Below are 16,922 nucleotides of genomic sequence, written 5' to 3'. Positions count from 1 at the left end.
GGTGCAGCGGGCAGGCAGGGCTCTGAGGTCCCAGGCCCATTACCATGCCTGCTTGCTTAGGCCTCCAGCCTTACTGGCCGGAACGTCCTCTCCCTCCTGGCTGTCAGGCATCTGCCATGCCAGGCACTCTGCCCACCAGCCCGAGGCTTCGCTTCCATAGTCACTAATTAAACTGAATCATAATTATTTCTGCTAATTTGGATGCAATTGGAGGAGTTTTTAGACCATGGTAATTTGGTCATTACACATTATCTTCTGCTGAGCCTGACATGCTCAGAGTGTTGACTTTTTGTTCCCTATCCAAAAGCCGCTCTTGGTGTTTCCAGAATTTTCTGAAGCATCATTTGGCCAGCTGATACAGAACAGGGTTTTCTGCCTCCAGAGGCAGCAGCTGCTGTGGGTGTGGGTTCTCTCCATAATTTCCCCAAGACTTCTCGGTTCCCCCTGGAAGGGGGTCCAGGTGTAGGGGGGCAGGGGGCAAGGGTGCCTAGTGTGGTTAGTGCGGAAGCCCCAGCGTGGCGAGGCTCTCGGCTCTGACCGTGCTCAGCCTGTCCAGGAAAGTGCTGCCTGTCAGCCAAGTACCTGCTGGGAGTGAAGGTCCAGGCTGACTGTCTGCATGGAGCCTACTGGAGCCAGGGCAGCACCCCGGGCCTGGGCCCCTACTTCAGGTGCTCAGTGGCTCTTGTGTGGCTCAGTGGGCCCAGAGTTGGAGTCCCTAGCTCTCCATTCACAGCCTGAAATGGTGAAATTGACTGCACTCCTCTTACGGGAGAGCCAGCTTCCCCATTTTGGCATATGGTTCATCAACGTTCTGTTCCACAGATATATTTTTGTCTGAGCAGCCAGAGTGACTTTCTGGGGAAGGAGGGGACATGTTTTCAGGCTTGTGGGGCGGGGTTCACCTTCTCCCTCCTGCCCCCCTTCTACAGATGGTTCAAGGCTCCCTCCTTGATCTGGCAGCCCAACTACCATGCCCACCAGGGTCACAACAGTCTTCCTGAGACAGCCCCTCTGCTGAAGGCTTTCTTCCCACCTCTTTGGTTGTTCCTTCTGGGCTCTTTGTCACCTGCCCATCCTTTAAATGCTGATGCTCCCTCTAACTCCTGGGTCTAAAACAGGTCTGCTGATATATTTAATTTGGTCCACACCATTAAGAAATTTCTTGTGTTGGCCAACATTTAAAAATCAAGATATTTCGCATAAAACCCGGTTTGCAACTTCTCTCCCCATCTCAGCAGATGGGGCAGCAATCAGGCCTGCTGCATTCTGCCCAGCTCTCAGCCCAAGCTGAGGGTTGGCGGCCCCACAGCAACGTGACCCGCTTGGCCAGCCTTCTTCATTTCCAAGTGCCTGGCCCCACACGCCTGCCCCGGGGAAGTGACTCCACAGCCTCCATTTCCACACTTGCTGAGGACTCTCAGGTTTGTCCCACGCCAGATCTCTCCCCTAAGCCCCCAGCTCTTTGTCTGGCTGCTTCCTGGACACAGTCCCGTTCACTCCCGAACTGAATTCATCATCTGCCCTGGACCCCACCTCCTCCAGGTTCCACCGTCCCTCAGCCAGAAGGGCCCACCTTGAATCCTCTCTGTGCCCTGAGCCCATCCAATCCATCCAGGCTCCTAATTCACTTTCCAGATGCCTCTGGGTCTACCCCATGTCTCCAGCTGCACCATCATGGCCCAGGCCATCACTCCTCCGCATCTACCCACCTGTATTTTGGTTGGCCTTCCCCTTCCAACTCATCCTCCCCGCGTCCCAGGTCTGACTCCTGTTTCTCCCTTCCTTCCAGCCTTCACCTGAGCCCCTCCACCCTCACCTGCACTCAGCTTCAGTCACACCACACCCCCAAGGGGCCTCCATGTGCACAGCTCCCCGTCTTGGTCCCAACCTGGGTTGGCTGCACCACCTTTGTGGAGCTTTCCTTGACAGCCATCCAGCACAAACCAGCTTTCCCTTCATAGATTCCTCAGCCCTTGTCCCAGGTGTCCCATTGCCCATCTCTCCTGTCAGAACTCCTCAAGAGCAGAGTCGGTTGTGCCCGGCACCATAGCAGACCCAGCTCGTCTCTGTTGGCCGGAGCGTGTCTGATTCTCCTATGTGGAGGAGTAAAATAAATGAGGTTTCAGGAGACAGGCCAGCCCAGGAAGGGGCCCGAGCCCTGGAAAGATGCTGCCCGTGGCTGTGCATGGAAGCCAGTGCTCCCTGCATCCTCAGGGCTCTCCCATCCAGCCCTGCTCCCAATCTACTCTGTGGCACTTCCGATCCTTGAGGAAAACGTGCTTTCCTGCTACTGTGATGCCCTGAAAGGAAGGGCCTGGAATCATTTTTGCCTCGCATATGAGAGCACCTGATTCTGGCCCCTTCCCTATTGACAGTCTTTGCCCACCAGGACTAAAAGGCACAACCTCTCAGTGTGATTATTTGTTTTTGCAAGAGAAACACAAGCCTCTGCGGCTCCCGAGGACTCGAGCCAGGAATCAATAAGTCCCAGCACGTAATAAAGTGGATCCTGGCGAGCTCCCATGGCCGACTGAGAGCAGGAAGCAGGCTGAGGGGTTGAGGTACCGGTGGACGGTGGACGGGGGTGGGGAGGGGGAGGCAGGGGCCTCGCACCACGTGTCTTCCCTCTGGGCGGGTTCTCCTCAGCGCGGGGGCAGTGCTGCCTCTTTGCGCCTGTCTCCTGTCCCTGCCCAGGACTCAGCACGGGCAGGCGACTCTAAGTGCTGAGTGAGTGAAGGGCTGACGCACTGAAACCATCAAAGGGGCAGCCAGTGATAAGCCTGGCTAAGTCAGAGGAGCTCAGAAAACAGCAGAGAGGAGGGTGGGGAGCTGAGCGTGGGGCAGCAAACATCTGATTTGAACCAGCCTCGGCCATCGGAGCCTTGTGACCCCGGCCAGTTGTGGTATAATTTGAGTATATGGTTGTCGTAAGGTTCCAGCAAGGCAGCGTCTGTGAAGCAGGAGGCAGGAGAGCTCACATTACTGAGGAGGGAACAGACTCTGCCTAAGGAATGCAGGGGCGAGAGCGCCATCATGTGGCCTTTGGGGGCATTGTGGTTTTAAAACTGTGTTGTGTTTTTGCAACAGGGTATTGACGGTATGTAATTTCCTGAGCCATTCCAGGGGTGGGGGTACTAGGGGGCCAAGGTTTGGGTCTGGAATTTGGGCAAGAAGTGAATAGTGAACACGTGAGTTTGTAAACAGCCCCAAATCCAGGCCATATAGCTCATTATCAAGTAACCAGCCATTCATCCCCCTGGGCGCTGGGAACATGTGCCTCCATCCCAGCTGGGAAAGGGGAGGGAGAGCCATAGAAAGCTACGGTGCTGATGATGTGAAAGTCCCTGTGGAGGAGAAAAATGCCGACCTGACGTCAGTAGCAAAAAGAAAGACAGACGCCTCCCAAGACTCTCAGAGTGGGGGGCCTGTGATGCGGCAGCAGGGAGCCCAGGCTGCTCTTAGCTGGGGGATGGGCAGGGTCTGCTCAGCAGGTGCCAGGTGCACCCACCGTGCTGCTGCAGGCCCCTCAGCAGAGAACCGGCCTCTACAGTCAGCTTCCCTGGAAAGTTCCCCAGGGCCATCTCGTCAGCACAGAAAACCCAGTCTGCTGTGAGTTAGTGAAGTTTGGGGAAGACGGCTGAGGCTCAGGTGGGAGGAGCGCCCACAGAGGAAGAGGATGAGGAGCCAACCAAAAGTCCCTGGGGAAAGACACCCACGGATGGTCGTGGGGAGCATGCCTGGGAGGGACTCTCCCATCTCAGCCTCCAGCACCTGGGCCGTGGCCAGAGGGCCTGAGAGAGCCGGCAGCCTGGGTGGCCATCCCTTACATCCCCAACCACAGCGCTGACAACGGCTCAGGCTTGCATCAGGGTCACCTCTGGGGGCCGTATCAAGTTGCCTGTGATGCATGATTGAGATGCCCATTTCACTATGCCAACCTGTGGAGACAGCCTGCCAGGGTCATCTGTGGTTGGGCAGGGAGTTGGGGAGGAGCCCCCTGCCCCACTCCATCCCCCGGGACTCTGTTTGCAGTGAAGGAGGTGAGCAGGGAGGTGAGGACCGAGGACTGGGGAAGAGTGGAGCATGAAGGTATGAGGAGGCCACTGTGGAGGAAGGAGGACTGGGTTTGGATGGAGGCCGTGAGGCACCTGAGGCCAGCCCATGACACAGGTGCCATGGAGACACAGGCCACAGCTGTCATCCCAGATCGGGGAACTAATGAGGACAACAGCCAAAAAGCAGATGAAGTGATTTCTCATGAAGCCAGAGGGCAGAGACGGGGGAGAGAGGGCAGAGGGGAGGGTCCGAGGCCTCTCACAGTGGAGGGAGGGTGGCCAGCATCCAGCATCTAAGTGGGCTGCCTCCCAGAGGGGAGCCCAGCTTCGACTTCAGAGCGACAGGCTCTAGGGCGTGATCTGGGTCTAGGGTATGACCAAGAGGAGGAGGAAAGAGCCACCAGACAGGAGTGGACACGGAACTGAGGGGCTGGCACGTGAGGGTCATCCATGTGGACATTCTGGTCACCAGGAGACGGCAGGCGTTTGGGGAGGAAATCTTTGGGGATTTCAGCATTTTCCCTCCTCGAGAGCTTTGCGTGAATTGCTGCCGGCACTCACCATGCCACGGGCTGGTATTTCTTTAGGTATCTGCCTCCCATGCTGCACCAGAAGTTCCAAGAAGCAGGACATGTGCTGTTCCTCCCTGGGCCCGGGCCTAGCCAGGAGCCGACGAAGCTGGGCTTGTGAGGGTTCACAGGGAGGGTGGGGGGCTCGCCAGCATCCTTTGGTGCTCAGAGCAGTGATGGCTTGTAGGTGTCCGCACTGACACTGCACCTCCTCCCCCACAGGTGCAGGTGGGAAGCACACCTCAGGACCAAAGAATTGTCGGGTACATCTCCTGCACACACTTGCACGCCCTGCCAGGTAGGTCCCGTGGGCCGCACTTGTCGGGGGTGGGGCATCTGCCCCCAGAGGGCTGGGATCGGCGCTGGGGTCTGGCTGCATCTTCGTCATCTGGTCTCTGTGGTTCTGCCCCGAAGAGGACAGTGCCATCCGGTGTGAACAGCTGGACCTGCTTCAGGACTGGCTGGCTGATTTCCGAAAATCTACCTCCTCGTCCAGCGCAGCCAACCCCGAGGAGCTGGTGGCGTTTGACGTCATCTGTGGAGATTTTAACTTTGACAACTGCTCCTCCGGTGAGCCTGTGGTCCTGCCCATCCGGGTTGGCTACTGGGGAGGGCGTGGGCTCCAGTCACAGCTGGAAAGACTCAGTTTAGGCAGCTAGAAGAACTTCCTGCTCCTCGCGAACATGTAAGTGGGATAGTAGCAAGGCTATGATTTCTCTGACTCCTAGAAGCACTAGAATGAGAAGAGCCCATGCTCTGCCTAGCAAGCTCAGAGGGCTCCTTGCTGGAGATAAAGAGATGCCCTCAAATTGAACTTCTGAAGGGAAGGCTTGGGGCCTCTGACACTCAGACTGAGGGCGAGTCAGCTAATACTACCCACCACATCTTTGTTCAGCTCTTACTTTCACCAGACACAATTCTAACCACTGTTCACGGGCCTACTGTTTCATTTAACAACACTAAGAGTGGGCACTGTATTTTACCCACATGGTGTGGAAGAGGAGGTTAAGACCCAGAGAGGTTGAGTAACTAGTCCCCAAGTCACACAGCCAGGAAGTGGTTGAACTGGGATTTGAACCCTGGAAATCATGCCTTTAGGCTAAAAGACTAAAAGTTCATCATGGGTGAAATTTCAAATAATTAATTTAAATAACTGAGCTGTGACTCAGATGATCATGCTGATCCTAGGACCTCCTGGGTGTTTGGGCAGCTCTGAACCTCCCTTGGCCTGAGGAGCTGGGTTCAAGGAAAACCTGCTGGTCTACTGGCTCCTTGGCTCCTTCCACTCTGGCCACAGCCCCAGGAGAAACTGAGGATGGGTGGGCAACATGGGGCTAATCCTCAGAGAAAGGAGAAAACCTCAAAGTGGCAGCTGGTGGCAGCTGTTTCTATCTGTTCGCGACCAGGGAGGCCTCCCTTGACAAGGGTGGCACCTCCAGGGTGGGTGGGGAGACCAGTGCTCACCGTGGAACACACAGTCCACCCCTGCAGCCCGGAGGTGCCCTCACAGTCACATGCCTGACGCCAGCTCCAAATGCTGGGTGTTCCCAGAATCTTCCTGAGTCAGGGTGGGGACCCAGCGCACACAGGAAGAGGCTGTCGGGAGGGGGTCCCATCCCATCAGGCTCCACTCCGTGCCCTGTCCTTCCTCCCAGGGGTCTCACAAAGGCCCTTCTGGCTCCACGAGTTGGCAGGACAAACCCGAACCCAGAGCAGGTCATCTCCCTCTCTGAGCCTGGTGGGGTCACTCCTCACTCTGCCTGGGCACCCAGGTCTGTGAAGGGCAGGAGTCCCGGCCGGGGCAGCATCAACCAGCCAACCCCCCGCAGAGTGTGCCACAGCATCTGGGAAGGCCTTGAGATCACTGTTCCCTGGAGTCCAGGAGGGACAATGACCTCTGTCCTTAGACAGAAGGAAAGCTGAACACTAGAGTGGGGGTGTAGAGAGGGGGGTATTCTCAAGGACACAGAAAATCAATGACAAATGGACCACAGACCCCACCCAGGGGCAGTTACCTGAGGAACAGGGACGTGGTTGCATGTGGTCAGAGTAACCAGTGGCAGGTGGCCCTCCAGGACAGGCCAGACACCCCGAGACCACAAGGTTCCCTCCCTCCCTCCCTGCAGACGACAAGCTGGAGCAGCAGCACTCCCTGTTTACACGCTACAAGGACCCCTGCCGCCTGGGGCCCGGGGAGGAGAAGCCGTGGGCCATCGGTGAGCTGGGGCTTGGGCTGGGGCTGGGGTGGGGGCGTGGAGGTAGAGTGTCGGGGGACAGAGAGGCCTGGGGCAGGGGAGAGGCACTGCTGAGGCCTGAGCACCCCGTGCTGAGACTTGATATTCCACCAAGGCTGGGCTCCCCACAGGCTTCCCAGAAAGACCTCCAGGACCTGCCCCAAGATCCCACTGCTGGGAGGTCATTCAGCTGCCCAGGCCAGCAGAGCCCTCGCCCACCCCTCCTGCCCCAGAGAGGCAGCCCTTCTAGAGGCTGGAGAGGCCCTACCTGCAGTGACCTCTCTCACTGCCTCATCCTCAGGTACCTTGCTGGACACAGATGGCCTCTACGATGAGGACGCGTGCACCCCTGAAAATCTGCAGAAGTAAGGACCCAGCTGCGTTGGGTGGGCGCGGGTGGATCCTGGGCTGGCTCCCAGGTCTGGGATGAGCAGTGTGCCCTGACTCAGGGGTGGAGAGACGGGCTGTGTGAGGCAGACAAGCCAGCACAGCTCCATGGGAAGGAAACCTGTGACAGCCCCAGGGACTGAAGCTGGGGGAGGGGGGGCCGAGGCGAGGGTGGCCCTCAGGCCTCACGGGCTGGCCTCACCAAGGAGAAGCCTCCCAGTAGGCCTGGGGTCCTGAGGTGGCATTTCCTACACCAGCACCCAGAGTCCGGGTCACTCTCCAAGAGCTTGCCCTGCCCCAAGCCCCATCGGCCTTGGGGCCCTGCTGGGCACAGGAAAAGGGACCAGAATCTTCCAGGGCGAGGCCAAGATCCCTGTAGAAGAACCCTGGGGATGGCGTCTGCTCCAGGGAGCCTGGCAGCTGGTATCCACCAATTAGGCAAATAAAAATATGAGAAGAGCTAACACAAGCCAGTCATTTTCAAAGCAGAGACAGTTCCATCCCAGCCAAACTTCATTCTTGAACCTGTTGAGACGTCCATAAAGGACACATTTGAGAGGCCAGCAGCAGAACCAATTTATAATTCACAATGTGAGACTGCACAGAGTCACAGTAATGGCTCCTCGCAGCTAATTTGAGCCAATTAATTAGATTATGGACTAAATTTGAAACATCATCCTATGCTGAGAAAATTATCTTTTTATGAGATGATGATTAAAAAATGACTATCAGTAACTCTTAGATCATTGATGCTAGAATTAATTATCAAAGGCAAAGGACAGTAATGGATTATATTTCTGAGAGATAACGATGTTCTGCATGTCATTCGTGTATTTATCTCAAGACAGATAAAAACCTTGTAGGAGCCCATGTTTGCTGGCTATGCCTGTGCAGGCGTCCCTTCCATTTGTCCAGGCATTAGCCGGCCGGGCAGGCCTGTGTAGTGTCTCTTGGTGGCTGCCCTTCCTGTCCCCTTCATCAGCCTGCATCTGCTCTCTGTGACGGGGTCTCCCATAAAGGCTCCTCCCCACTGGCTGGGCCCCGGAGGAAATCCGGCAGGAAGGAGTCGGCAGACAGGGAGTCAGAAGACTCAGATTCAGGGTGTGATACCCAACCCAAGCGCCTTGCCCTCCCTGTAGAACTTTGGCCAGCACTTAGGCACCCACATCAGTTTCCTTCCTCATCCCACGTTGTTCCTTTCCTGGCACACCGGGCCCCTAAAGTGTCCTGGGGCCCACAGCAATCGTTCTTGTGTCAGAGGGGGAAGTGGAAGCCCAGAGGTTTGGTGGCTCAGGGCCAGAGCGACAGAATCCAGTCCTGGGAGGGGGCATGGGTGCTCCCCTGGCTCCCCCGCTCCTGCTGCCTGAAACAAGAGTCATGGGGAGTCTGAGGACTTTCAGGAGAGAAGGATACCCGAGGTTCACTACCAAGACCAAGTTCCCCCAGACAGGCCCGTATTGGCTCAGAGCAGAACCCCATTCTGCAGAGGGGCTAGGCAGTTCCATCCCTAACTCGGCCATGGGCTCTGGGTGGTGCTGGGTCCAAGCTGCAGCCATGGACAATGTCCCAGTTCAGAAAGGGAAAGCGAATGCTGGCTAGCCCAAGGTGGACATGGGACATTCCCAGGCAGATTCTGGAGTGGCCCAGATCAGTCAGGAACTTGTAGGCTCAGACTGTTTCCCTCCATCCCAGTCCCTTTTTGGGTCCACAGGGAAGACAGATCTTAAATGCAGGGGTTTGCTCTGACCTGCTTCCCTCACTTGGGGATGAGAATGTGGCTCCACACTGAGGACCTGGGGGCTGGGGCAGGGGCTCACCTTGCCTTCCTGTCTGCATGAGCAGGGTCTTGGAGAGTGAGGAAGGCCGCCGGGAGTACCTCGCCTTCCCCACCAGCAAGAGCACTGGGGCAGGCCAGAAGGGACGCAAGGACCTGCTGAAGGGCAACGGCAGGCGCATCGACTACATGCTGTACACGGAGGAGGGACTGTGCCTGGACTGGAAAGCCGTGAGTCTGGGGCTGGGCCGGGCAGCCAGGCCGTGCTTGTAGATAGGAGACCCTGCGTCCTGCACCCTCGACAGCACTGAACTCTCCCCTCAAAGTGAGACCTGCCAGTCCCAGAGACCTCTGGGGCCCATGGGATCCTCCCACCCCTCTGCCCTGAAGGGAACTCTGGGCCAGCCCCAGCCCAGAGGCCCTAGCCCCTGCCCTCCAGGTCCCTCCTTTGCAGTCTTTGGGTCTAACGGGGATGCTTCTGCCCCGCCCCTTCCTGCAGGAGGTGGAAGAATTCAGTTTTATCACCCAGCTGTCAGGCCTGACAGACCACCTCCCTGTAGCCATGCGGCTGATGGTGTCTGCGGCGGAGGAGGAGGCATAGACCAGCCAAGTCACCGGGAGCAGTTGGGCCTCTGCCAGCCCTCTGAGCCGAAGCCCCTTCCTGGCCACGTCTCCTCCAGCAGCGAGCACCCCCCGACCCCCGGTGCCAGGGGAGGAGGGCAGGGGCCCAGGGGGAGCCACGGTTAGTCCCGGGTGAGCTGGAACCAGCGCTGCCCTGCACCTCTGGGCACTCACCGTTGGACACAGGAGTCAGGTCGGCCCCGGGAGCCCCGGCTACCCAACCAGTGCCATTCTTTCCAAACGTGATTTTCTACAAATCTACAGCACAAACTAGTTTGTAACCCGTGGGTTAGTATGAGAACCGGGTTTCTGTACTCTTTGTATCTCTTCTCAAGCTTCGTCCAGGGTTCATTATTTTTGTCTGCTGCCATGTTGTTTCGCATGCCTGCACCCTCGCATGCACGCTGCCTGCATGCCACGTGCCACACCGTAGCCACACAGACCCCTCGCTTGGGCCTCACCCAAGGCCAAACTCCAAACACAATCAGAACCAGCCAAAGAAGCATTCCTGGGCACAGGACCACCTGCTCACCGCCGCCAGCCGGGACGGCTCCCAAGCAGGGACCGTGAGGCTGTGTCCAGTTACCAGCGAGCCCGGGCTCTTCCCAGGGTCTTGCATTCAAGGGCAATCACATTTTAAAAAGAAAAACAGAAAAAGTTAAGAACAAAGACAACCTTTCACTTTAGAGGGTCTGCAAGCCGCACGGGAGAAGGCTCCTCTTCCCGAGATAGGCTCCCTTCCCCCCGGCGCACCAGGGCCCCAGAGACTCCGAAGTGGGCAGTGGAGCCATAGACAGGAATCCCCGGAGAGCATCACTTTTTTACAGGAAAAAGGGGAACTCACGGCATGGGGGGGTGGGGGGTGGGGGGCTTCTGGTTTTGAAAATGCTAAGATTTGTAACTTCTCTTCTGTCAAAACCAACACATCTTTCTGCCTGATCCCGTCTCCCCCCTTGGACACCTCTGGTTTGGGACCAATCCTTCTGTGGGGCCCGTCCCCATCCACATGCTGGCTGAGCTCAGGAACTGTCCACCTGCCTCTGGGTGGGGCTGCGACTCTGATCTCCCACGCCCATTCTCAACAGCAACCGAGGGGCCCTGGACAAAGGCGGGGGAGCCAAGGTGCCGACAGCAGCCTGTCGCCTCATCAGTGTGCAGGCTGGGGGTGGCAAGGCCAATAGCCACCACTTGCGTGAGGCAAGGAGTGGTACTAATTGGCGTCCAGATGCATAGACACCTATTCTGCTACTGTGTGACCAGGGCCAGTCCTGGACACCCAAGCATAGCGTGGCAGAGCCTGCAGGTGAGGCCCACAGCTCCCCACCCCATGGCAGCACTGCCTCTGTCCACCTGCCTTTTTAAACACACCTGGACCCGCTCCCCTGGTCATGCAGGGAGGGTTCTGTCTGTTTCCAGGTGTGAGGCTCCTCTGCCTCGGGGGACTGTTCTTGACAACCCCCACTGGTCTCCCCTCCTCGTAGTGCCCTGACCACGTGCCCATCTGGCTTGAAGGCAGCTCCACCCAGCAACGCTGGGGGTGCACCAGGACCCTGCTGCTGGGAGCCTCCTGGTGCCGGTGTGCTGATGCTGTGCCTTGTCACCCACTGAGCTGGAAGAGGGACGAAGAGGGAGCCAAGCTGCCAGCGAGAGGCCAGGCCCTTTACTGGGGGAGGACATTCCTGAGATTTGCACCTGTGGTGGCACTGGTTTATCTAAACCCAGCAGGCCAGGGCAGCAGCTGGGCTGAGGGCTTTGCTGTTAGGAGCACTTCACTGGCCAGGCCCCCAGCCCCACCTTGTGTCCAGAAGCCAGGACAGGCTGCTCACCACCGGCTGAGGGTGCTGTCCCTCCTGGGCTCTCTGCTGTGCCCCTCCTCAGAGGGCCTGGCTCTCAGGGCCTTGGGTAGGCTTCCTGCTGTCAGAGGGCCCCCATTCCCAGGAGCAGCCAGAATCTCTGCTCCCACGGGTGGGGCCCAACTAGATAGCCAGGCCTGAGCTGAGGCCCCCCAGGCTGCAAGTCGGCTGTGTGCCTGGGAGAGCAGCAGAGGCCGAGGCCAGGGCTCCTGAAGCAGAGAAACTCCAGCACAGCTTCCATCCCTCCGAGAGGCCGCCTACCCCCAGGGCAGCTTGGTGGGAGCCAAGGCGCAGGGGGCACAGGCTTCTCTCCCTCACTCACAGGGCGCCTTAGGCAAGTCATACCTCCCTGTGCCTCAGCCATTTCCTGTCCTAACAAGGTCGCCTCTGCCCAGCCTGGCCCTGGCGTCCAGAGCAGGGCTGGCCCACCCCCCGGCCCCCCTCGCACCTCCCTCTGGCACGGCCTCTGCTGAGGCTGCCATTGCCCAACCACATGTTTCATGAAGCCTGTGGACTCCCAGGGCCGTGCACAAGCCAGACTTTTCCATTTTGATTTTTAAAAAAGAAAGAAAAGAAACATTGCCAAGATCTCACATTCTGTGGCATCTAGGCCTGGGAGGGGCAGACACGGGTCACCCAAATCCCCAAACAAGGCCCGCGCCTGCCCCGGGCCCGGCCTCCTCCGGGGAAGCCAGGAGGTGGGGTCAGCTCTGGAAGGAGACAGTCATTTGCATTTGTCCAAACCACCTTGAGTTTTAAGTATGAATATTAATCTTGATGCTTTTTAACTATTGTATTAACTTGCTAAGATTTAGAAATACTGTTTTAAAAAGAAAAAAACACTTTTTTAATTTCTGTATTCTTTTCTGTATTGTATCCTCATGGGACATTAGGGGTTTTATATGGTAAGCACACCTAAGGTTTTGGTAAAAACATTATCAAATATATATATCCAGACGATTCTTCCCTAGAAGAAAAACAGTCTTTACACCGATAAAATATTTTCAAAAGAGAAGTGTTTTTTTCCTTTATTGGTGCTGAAAGGAAGGATGGCTAATGAGGAGAAAATAAAACTGTGAGGCTCAAGGCTTGTGTTTTCCACTTATTTGAGCAAAAAGCTGGGGCCAGGCCCTGCTCCAACTCAACTCCAGGGCTGGGTGGCCAGGCAGGACTGTGGGGGCAGCGCTGGGGAGGCCCTGCCTTTCTTGCCTCCTCCTGCAGGACAGGCCCAGCCCATGTCTGCACTGAACTGGCAGGACACTGGGCCACTTGGGTTCTCTTACTTGGTGTCTCCTCGTTCCCTCTGGAACTGGGAGTAAACAGCAAAAGGGCACCTTGAGTGTGCGGCAGAGCAAGGCTGGGGCCTCCTCAGGACTCTGGCCTTACCTGGCGAGGCAAGGGCAGGCTGGGGTGGTGGCACCATACCCATCTGCCCCAGACTTCTGAGGTGGCAGGAGGTCCTTTGCTAAAAGGGGGGGCACACGGGAAGAGGCGCAACTCCTGGCTCCCTGTCCTGATGGCTGGTTTCCTGGTCTACATCTCAGGAGCTGCTCTGGGACAGCTCTTCTCTGTCCTCTGAACAGCAACCTGGTGTCCAGGTCTTGGGCCTTAGTCAGCTGCTGGTGCTGCACACCAAGGCCAGACACCTCTGAATGTGGCTTGGTGACATTACCCAGCAAGTGACAGGGCCAGAACCCCAGCCTCGGCCTGGCCCTGCTGGGGTCTTCAAGGCCCAGGGCCCAACCACAAGTCAGTGTCTCCACCTCAGAAGCCCTCCCAGCTGGAGCCAGGCAGGCAAGTCCCAGAGGTTCCTGGGGTGCAGGCCAGGCCGGCTCCCACCATGGGCAGCACACTCGCCTCGGCACTGTGCTGCCGAGAACAGCACCCAACCTGCCCAGCCCAGCTGACTACGGGGCTCCGCTCCTTTCCAGGGAGGGCACGAGAGACAGTGCTACCTTCGAGCTTCTGAGCACTTCAAAACCACTGCAGGGGGAGCCCCCCGGCCCCTCCTTGGCTCCAAATTCAGCCAGCAGCCCACACCTGGAGCAAGGAGCTGGCAATACAATAATGGAAAAAAAAGGCCAGGCTGGGCCCTGAAAGGACAGGTACCTCCACCTTCCTTCCCAGAAAGCCACACCATTCAGAGCCCAGAGCACTCAGGCCACTTTATTTCTCAATGAGTGAGGGTCAGTGCTCATCCTCCAGAGTGTCTGAGAGTGTGAAATCCATGGTGATGTCGCCAGTATGGGGGTGGAACTCCACAGTGTAGCTGACTGTTCGAGAGCCGCCCAGCGGTGCGCTAGGGTCCAGCGTGGTGCTGAAGAAGTACACAGCCTGCTTGCAGTGGGGATTCCAACAACAGTCCCCCTGCAGGAGGGGTAGCAAGAAGGCAGTGAGGGCTCCCAGTACCCAAGCCCCTTCCTGACCAGCCACTAGTCCAGGCAGCTTGCAGTGGGAAGCTGCTACCAAGGCCAGGTAACCCAGGGCCAAGTGACGCGGGACACTGAGTTATCACCCCGCTGAATGGGTTGGGAGTACCCAGAGCATAAGTGAGTGGCATGGCCTCCCCCAGCAGTGCCTGCTCTCAGGGTGGGCCCACTCAGGGACCTGCAAGCACAGTATTACCTTGTCCTCTGCAGGCTTCAGGAGGCCGGTGCTGACCGTGCTGTCCTGAGTCAGGTGGTATTCCATCCACAGGACGACCCCATGACTCTTCCCAGGCCTGGGAGAGTGGGGTGGGATGTTGGGCCAAACAGAAACAGCCATATGAGAGGTGAGTGAGCACAGCCATGGCTCCCTTCTGCTTTCCAGAAACCTCTGGTCTTCCCCACTTCCATCCTGCCTGGCCAGGAAGCTCCTAACACTCCCCCTGACTAAAGGCTACTCAGTAAAATACTGAGGAAGAAGAGCCACAACCCAAACTCACTCCTCGCGGCCTGGCCAAGCACTCAAAAGAACCGTGGAGCAGCACGAGCCTCCTCGGCCTGAGGTCACGAAAGGCTTGGTCCAAGAGGCTCAGGGCGCAGCCTTGGCACCAAAAACTGGAAGCACCCTCCCAGATACCCTGGATGGCAGGCCCAGATGGGTATTTGCCCTGCCTCCCCCTCGTCAAAGAGCCCCGAGGGGTTCTGGGCTCATGGCCTCCACCCAGTGAGAAGAGAGTTCTTCCTCCAGAAGCAGCAGCTCCTCCCCATGAAGACAGGTGGAGCTGGATGGGCCTGCCGGTGCCTCGCAACGAGCAGCTCTCGCCAATTCCAAACCTGCTTTGATTCCCAGGAGAGTTCAGGAAAATGGTCCAATGGGTAACTATAGCAACCAAATTCACGTTTCTCTGCAGCTGTAATTCAACATGCCGCTTAGCTCAAAGGGAGTCTCAGATGTGGGGGGATGAACAAAGCCCACTCTGGCTCTCCCTCCCCACCCGCACATACCCAGAGACACCCGCTATACACTCAGGGCCACTTCAGACCAGAAAGGGCAAGGCTGAGACAAGGAGAGCCATTTCACCCATGTGAAAGTGGCCTAAGTGCATGCTTAGCCATGTGGGCAGTAACTACTAGACAGAAAGTAGGCCCACTGCTTTCTTCCCCCACGCCCCCTACCCTAGAGCCTACACTCACCTCCTCAGCTCGATGGAGCCCTCAGCATGCACAGGCTGCGAGGGGACTGGCTGCCGAAAATCAAAGGTCAGGATCTGCTGGGGCTCAGAGAGGCCGCGGCACGGGTATTCCCACAGCGGGTGGGGCTCAGCCTCCTTGCTCTCCCTGAAGTCCAGGGCACGCTGAGGAGGGAAAGGGGTGTGGTGGTCTGCAGAAACAGAGCCAGGCAGCCCAGGGGACAAGGTGCTCGTACCCCATCTCCAGGGTCTATGCCAGTCGCCCCTCACTTCCATGGCCCGGGTTCCTCAGAGTAACTGCCACAGTCACAGCAGTGGATGCTCACAGAAAGACCACAGGCACCTGGATCAGACCAGCTGGATTCTTGTTCCCTGCCGCCACTCACGAGCTGTCTCCCTGGGGAGTCACTTTACCTCTCTAAGCCTCATTTTCTCCCTTTTTAAAATGGGATGAGACTGCCCATTTCATGAGTTGCTCTGAGAACCAAAAGTCTACAATGGTGAAAACACCTGGCACTTGGCCACTTGACCATTCGTGACCCTTCCTAAGCACTACAGCTGCCAGACCACCCCCAAACAAAGGCTCCTGGTCTAAAGGGAGACAACATGGACACCAGCAATCGCAGGGCCTGGGGAGCACTGACCTCTAGTGGAGAATGGGGCTGGGTGAGAAAACTGCCCAGAAGGGTGTTCTCTGGGCTGCCTCCTGAAGGTCACACAGGAGTTCGCAGGGAGGAGAGGGGACAAAGCCAAGTAGGGAGAGGACGCAGAGAAGAGCCCAGGGCAGGCTGAGCGGCAGAGGTGACTCTGCAGGGGTGGGGGTTGGGGGAGCCTGACAAGGTTTTCCCACAGGGGACAGACAGGGCCACACGGAGGATCTACAGGTTCACGAAGGCTCCATGTGGAGGAAGGCCGAGTGGGAGAGACAGGAGGCTGCACCGTCACAGGTGAGAAATGAAAGTGGCCCAGACCAGAACAGCAGCAGTGGGGGAAGAAAACTGAGGACCCGACTGTTATAGGACCAGATGACAAACTGCAACTGAAGGCAAGGACTTGCCTGGGAGGATGCCCGGGGCCCTGAGCCCAAGCAGTTGGGTATGAAGCGGTGGCAGACCTAGGACGGGAGCAGTGGAAGGAGCCAGACTAGGGGTCAGGGGGAGCAGGGGGGAAGAGCAGGTGGATTTTGGAAGCATTAAGGTCAGAGTCCACTGCTCTTAGCTATTTGGTCTGAGTTCAGGTCTGAGTTGAGGAGAGATGCAGACATTGGCCAGCAACAGAGAGGACAAAGGGGACAGCCAGGGAGGGCAGGGTCAGGCAGAGGCCTGAGGGTGACCTAGAACACACAACACCTTAGGGGACTGGAAGGGTGGGATGAGTTCAGGAAGGAGCCTGAGTGTGAGGTGACTCGGCACAAAAGAAATTTCTAAAAGCATGGAACAGTCAGTGGTGTGCTGTGGAAGGGCAGATAATATACAAACTGAAAATATCCACTGGCTTTATTTACTTAAAAAAATGTTTACACAAGCAATCTATAATCACCGTAGAAAAATTTGAACAGAAAGACAAGCAAAAGAAGGAAAAAATTAACCACTTCCTAATCACACAGCTTATATTCTGGTGTCCACTATTCCGCTTTTTCTCAGTGTGTATGCGTGAATTTTCTTAATACAGACAAATGGAGTCGTGTCCCTTGTTCTGCCCTTCTCATGTGGACATATCATGACAATTTCCTTTAATCCTTGCAGATCCAACTATCATTGGCACTTGCACATCTGCCCTTGGTTCTGGGGGATGCAGACCCTGGTAACTGACT

General features: G+C 57.1%; 2 protein-coding genes across 6 annotated transcripts in view; one reads left to right on the top strand and one right to left on the bottom strand.

Moving 5' to 3' along the window:
- The window catches only part of SMPD3 (sphingomyelin phosphodiesterase 3), an 85,221-nt gene extending 72,642 nt beyond the window's left edge, over positions 1-12,579 (top strand). For all 3 annotated transcript variants that reach the window (XM_046680921.1, XM_046680924.1, XM_046680923.1), the window contains exons 4-9: positions 4,847-4,922; positions 5,039-5,194; positions 6,751-6,840; positions 7,160-7,223; positions 9,088-9,250; positions 9,519-12,579. In XM_046680921.1, the coding sequence (XP_046536877.1) occupies positions 4,847-4,922; positions 5,039-5,194; positions 6,751-6,840; positions 7,160-7,223; positions 9,088-9,250; positions 9,519-9,620 (651 nt within the window). In that variant the 3' untranslated portion in view covers positions 9,621-12,579. The remainder of the gene's footprint in view (positions 1-4,846; positions 4,923-5,038; positions 5,195-6,750; positions 6,841-7,159; positions 7,224-9,087; positions 9,251-9,518) is intronic.
- Positions 12,580-13,632: 1,053 nt separating this feature from the next.
- PRMT7 (protein arginine methyltransferase 7) overlaps positions 13,633-16,922 on the bottom strand; it is a 48,169-nt gene continuing 44,879 nt past the window's right edge. For all 3 annotated transcript variants that reach the window (XM_046680919.1, XM_046680918.1, XM_046680920.1), the window contains 3 exons: positions 15,114-15,274; positions 14,119-14,215; positions 13,633-13,860 (listed from right to left, as the gene is read on the bottom strand). In XM_046680919.1, the coding sequence (XP_046536875.1) occupies positions 13,681-13,860; positions 14,119-14,215; positions 15,114-15,274 (438 nt within the window). In that variant the 3' untranslated portion in view covers positions 13,633-13,680. The remainder of the gene's footprint in view (positions 13,861-14,118; positions 14,216-15,113; positions 15,275-16,922) is intronic.

This window comes from Equus quagga, chromosome 13 (genome assembly GCF_021613505.1).
Source record: "Equus quagga isolate Etosha38 chromosome 13, UCLA_HA_Equagga_1.0, whole genome shotgun sequence".
Lineage (NCBI taxonomy): Eukaryota > Metazoa > Chordata > Mammalia > Perissodactyla > Equidae > Equus > Equus quagga.
This window is presented reverse-complemented; position numbering and strand designations above follow the sequence as displayed.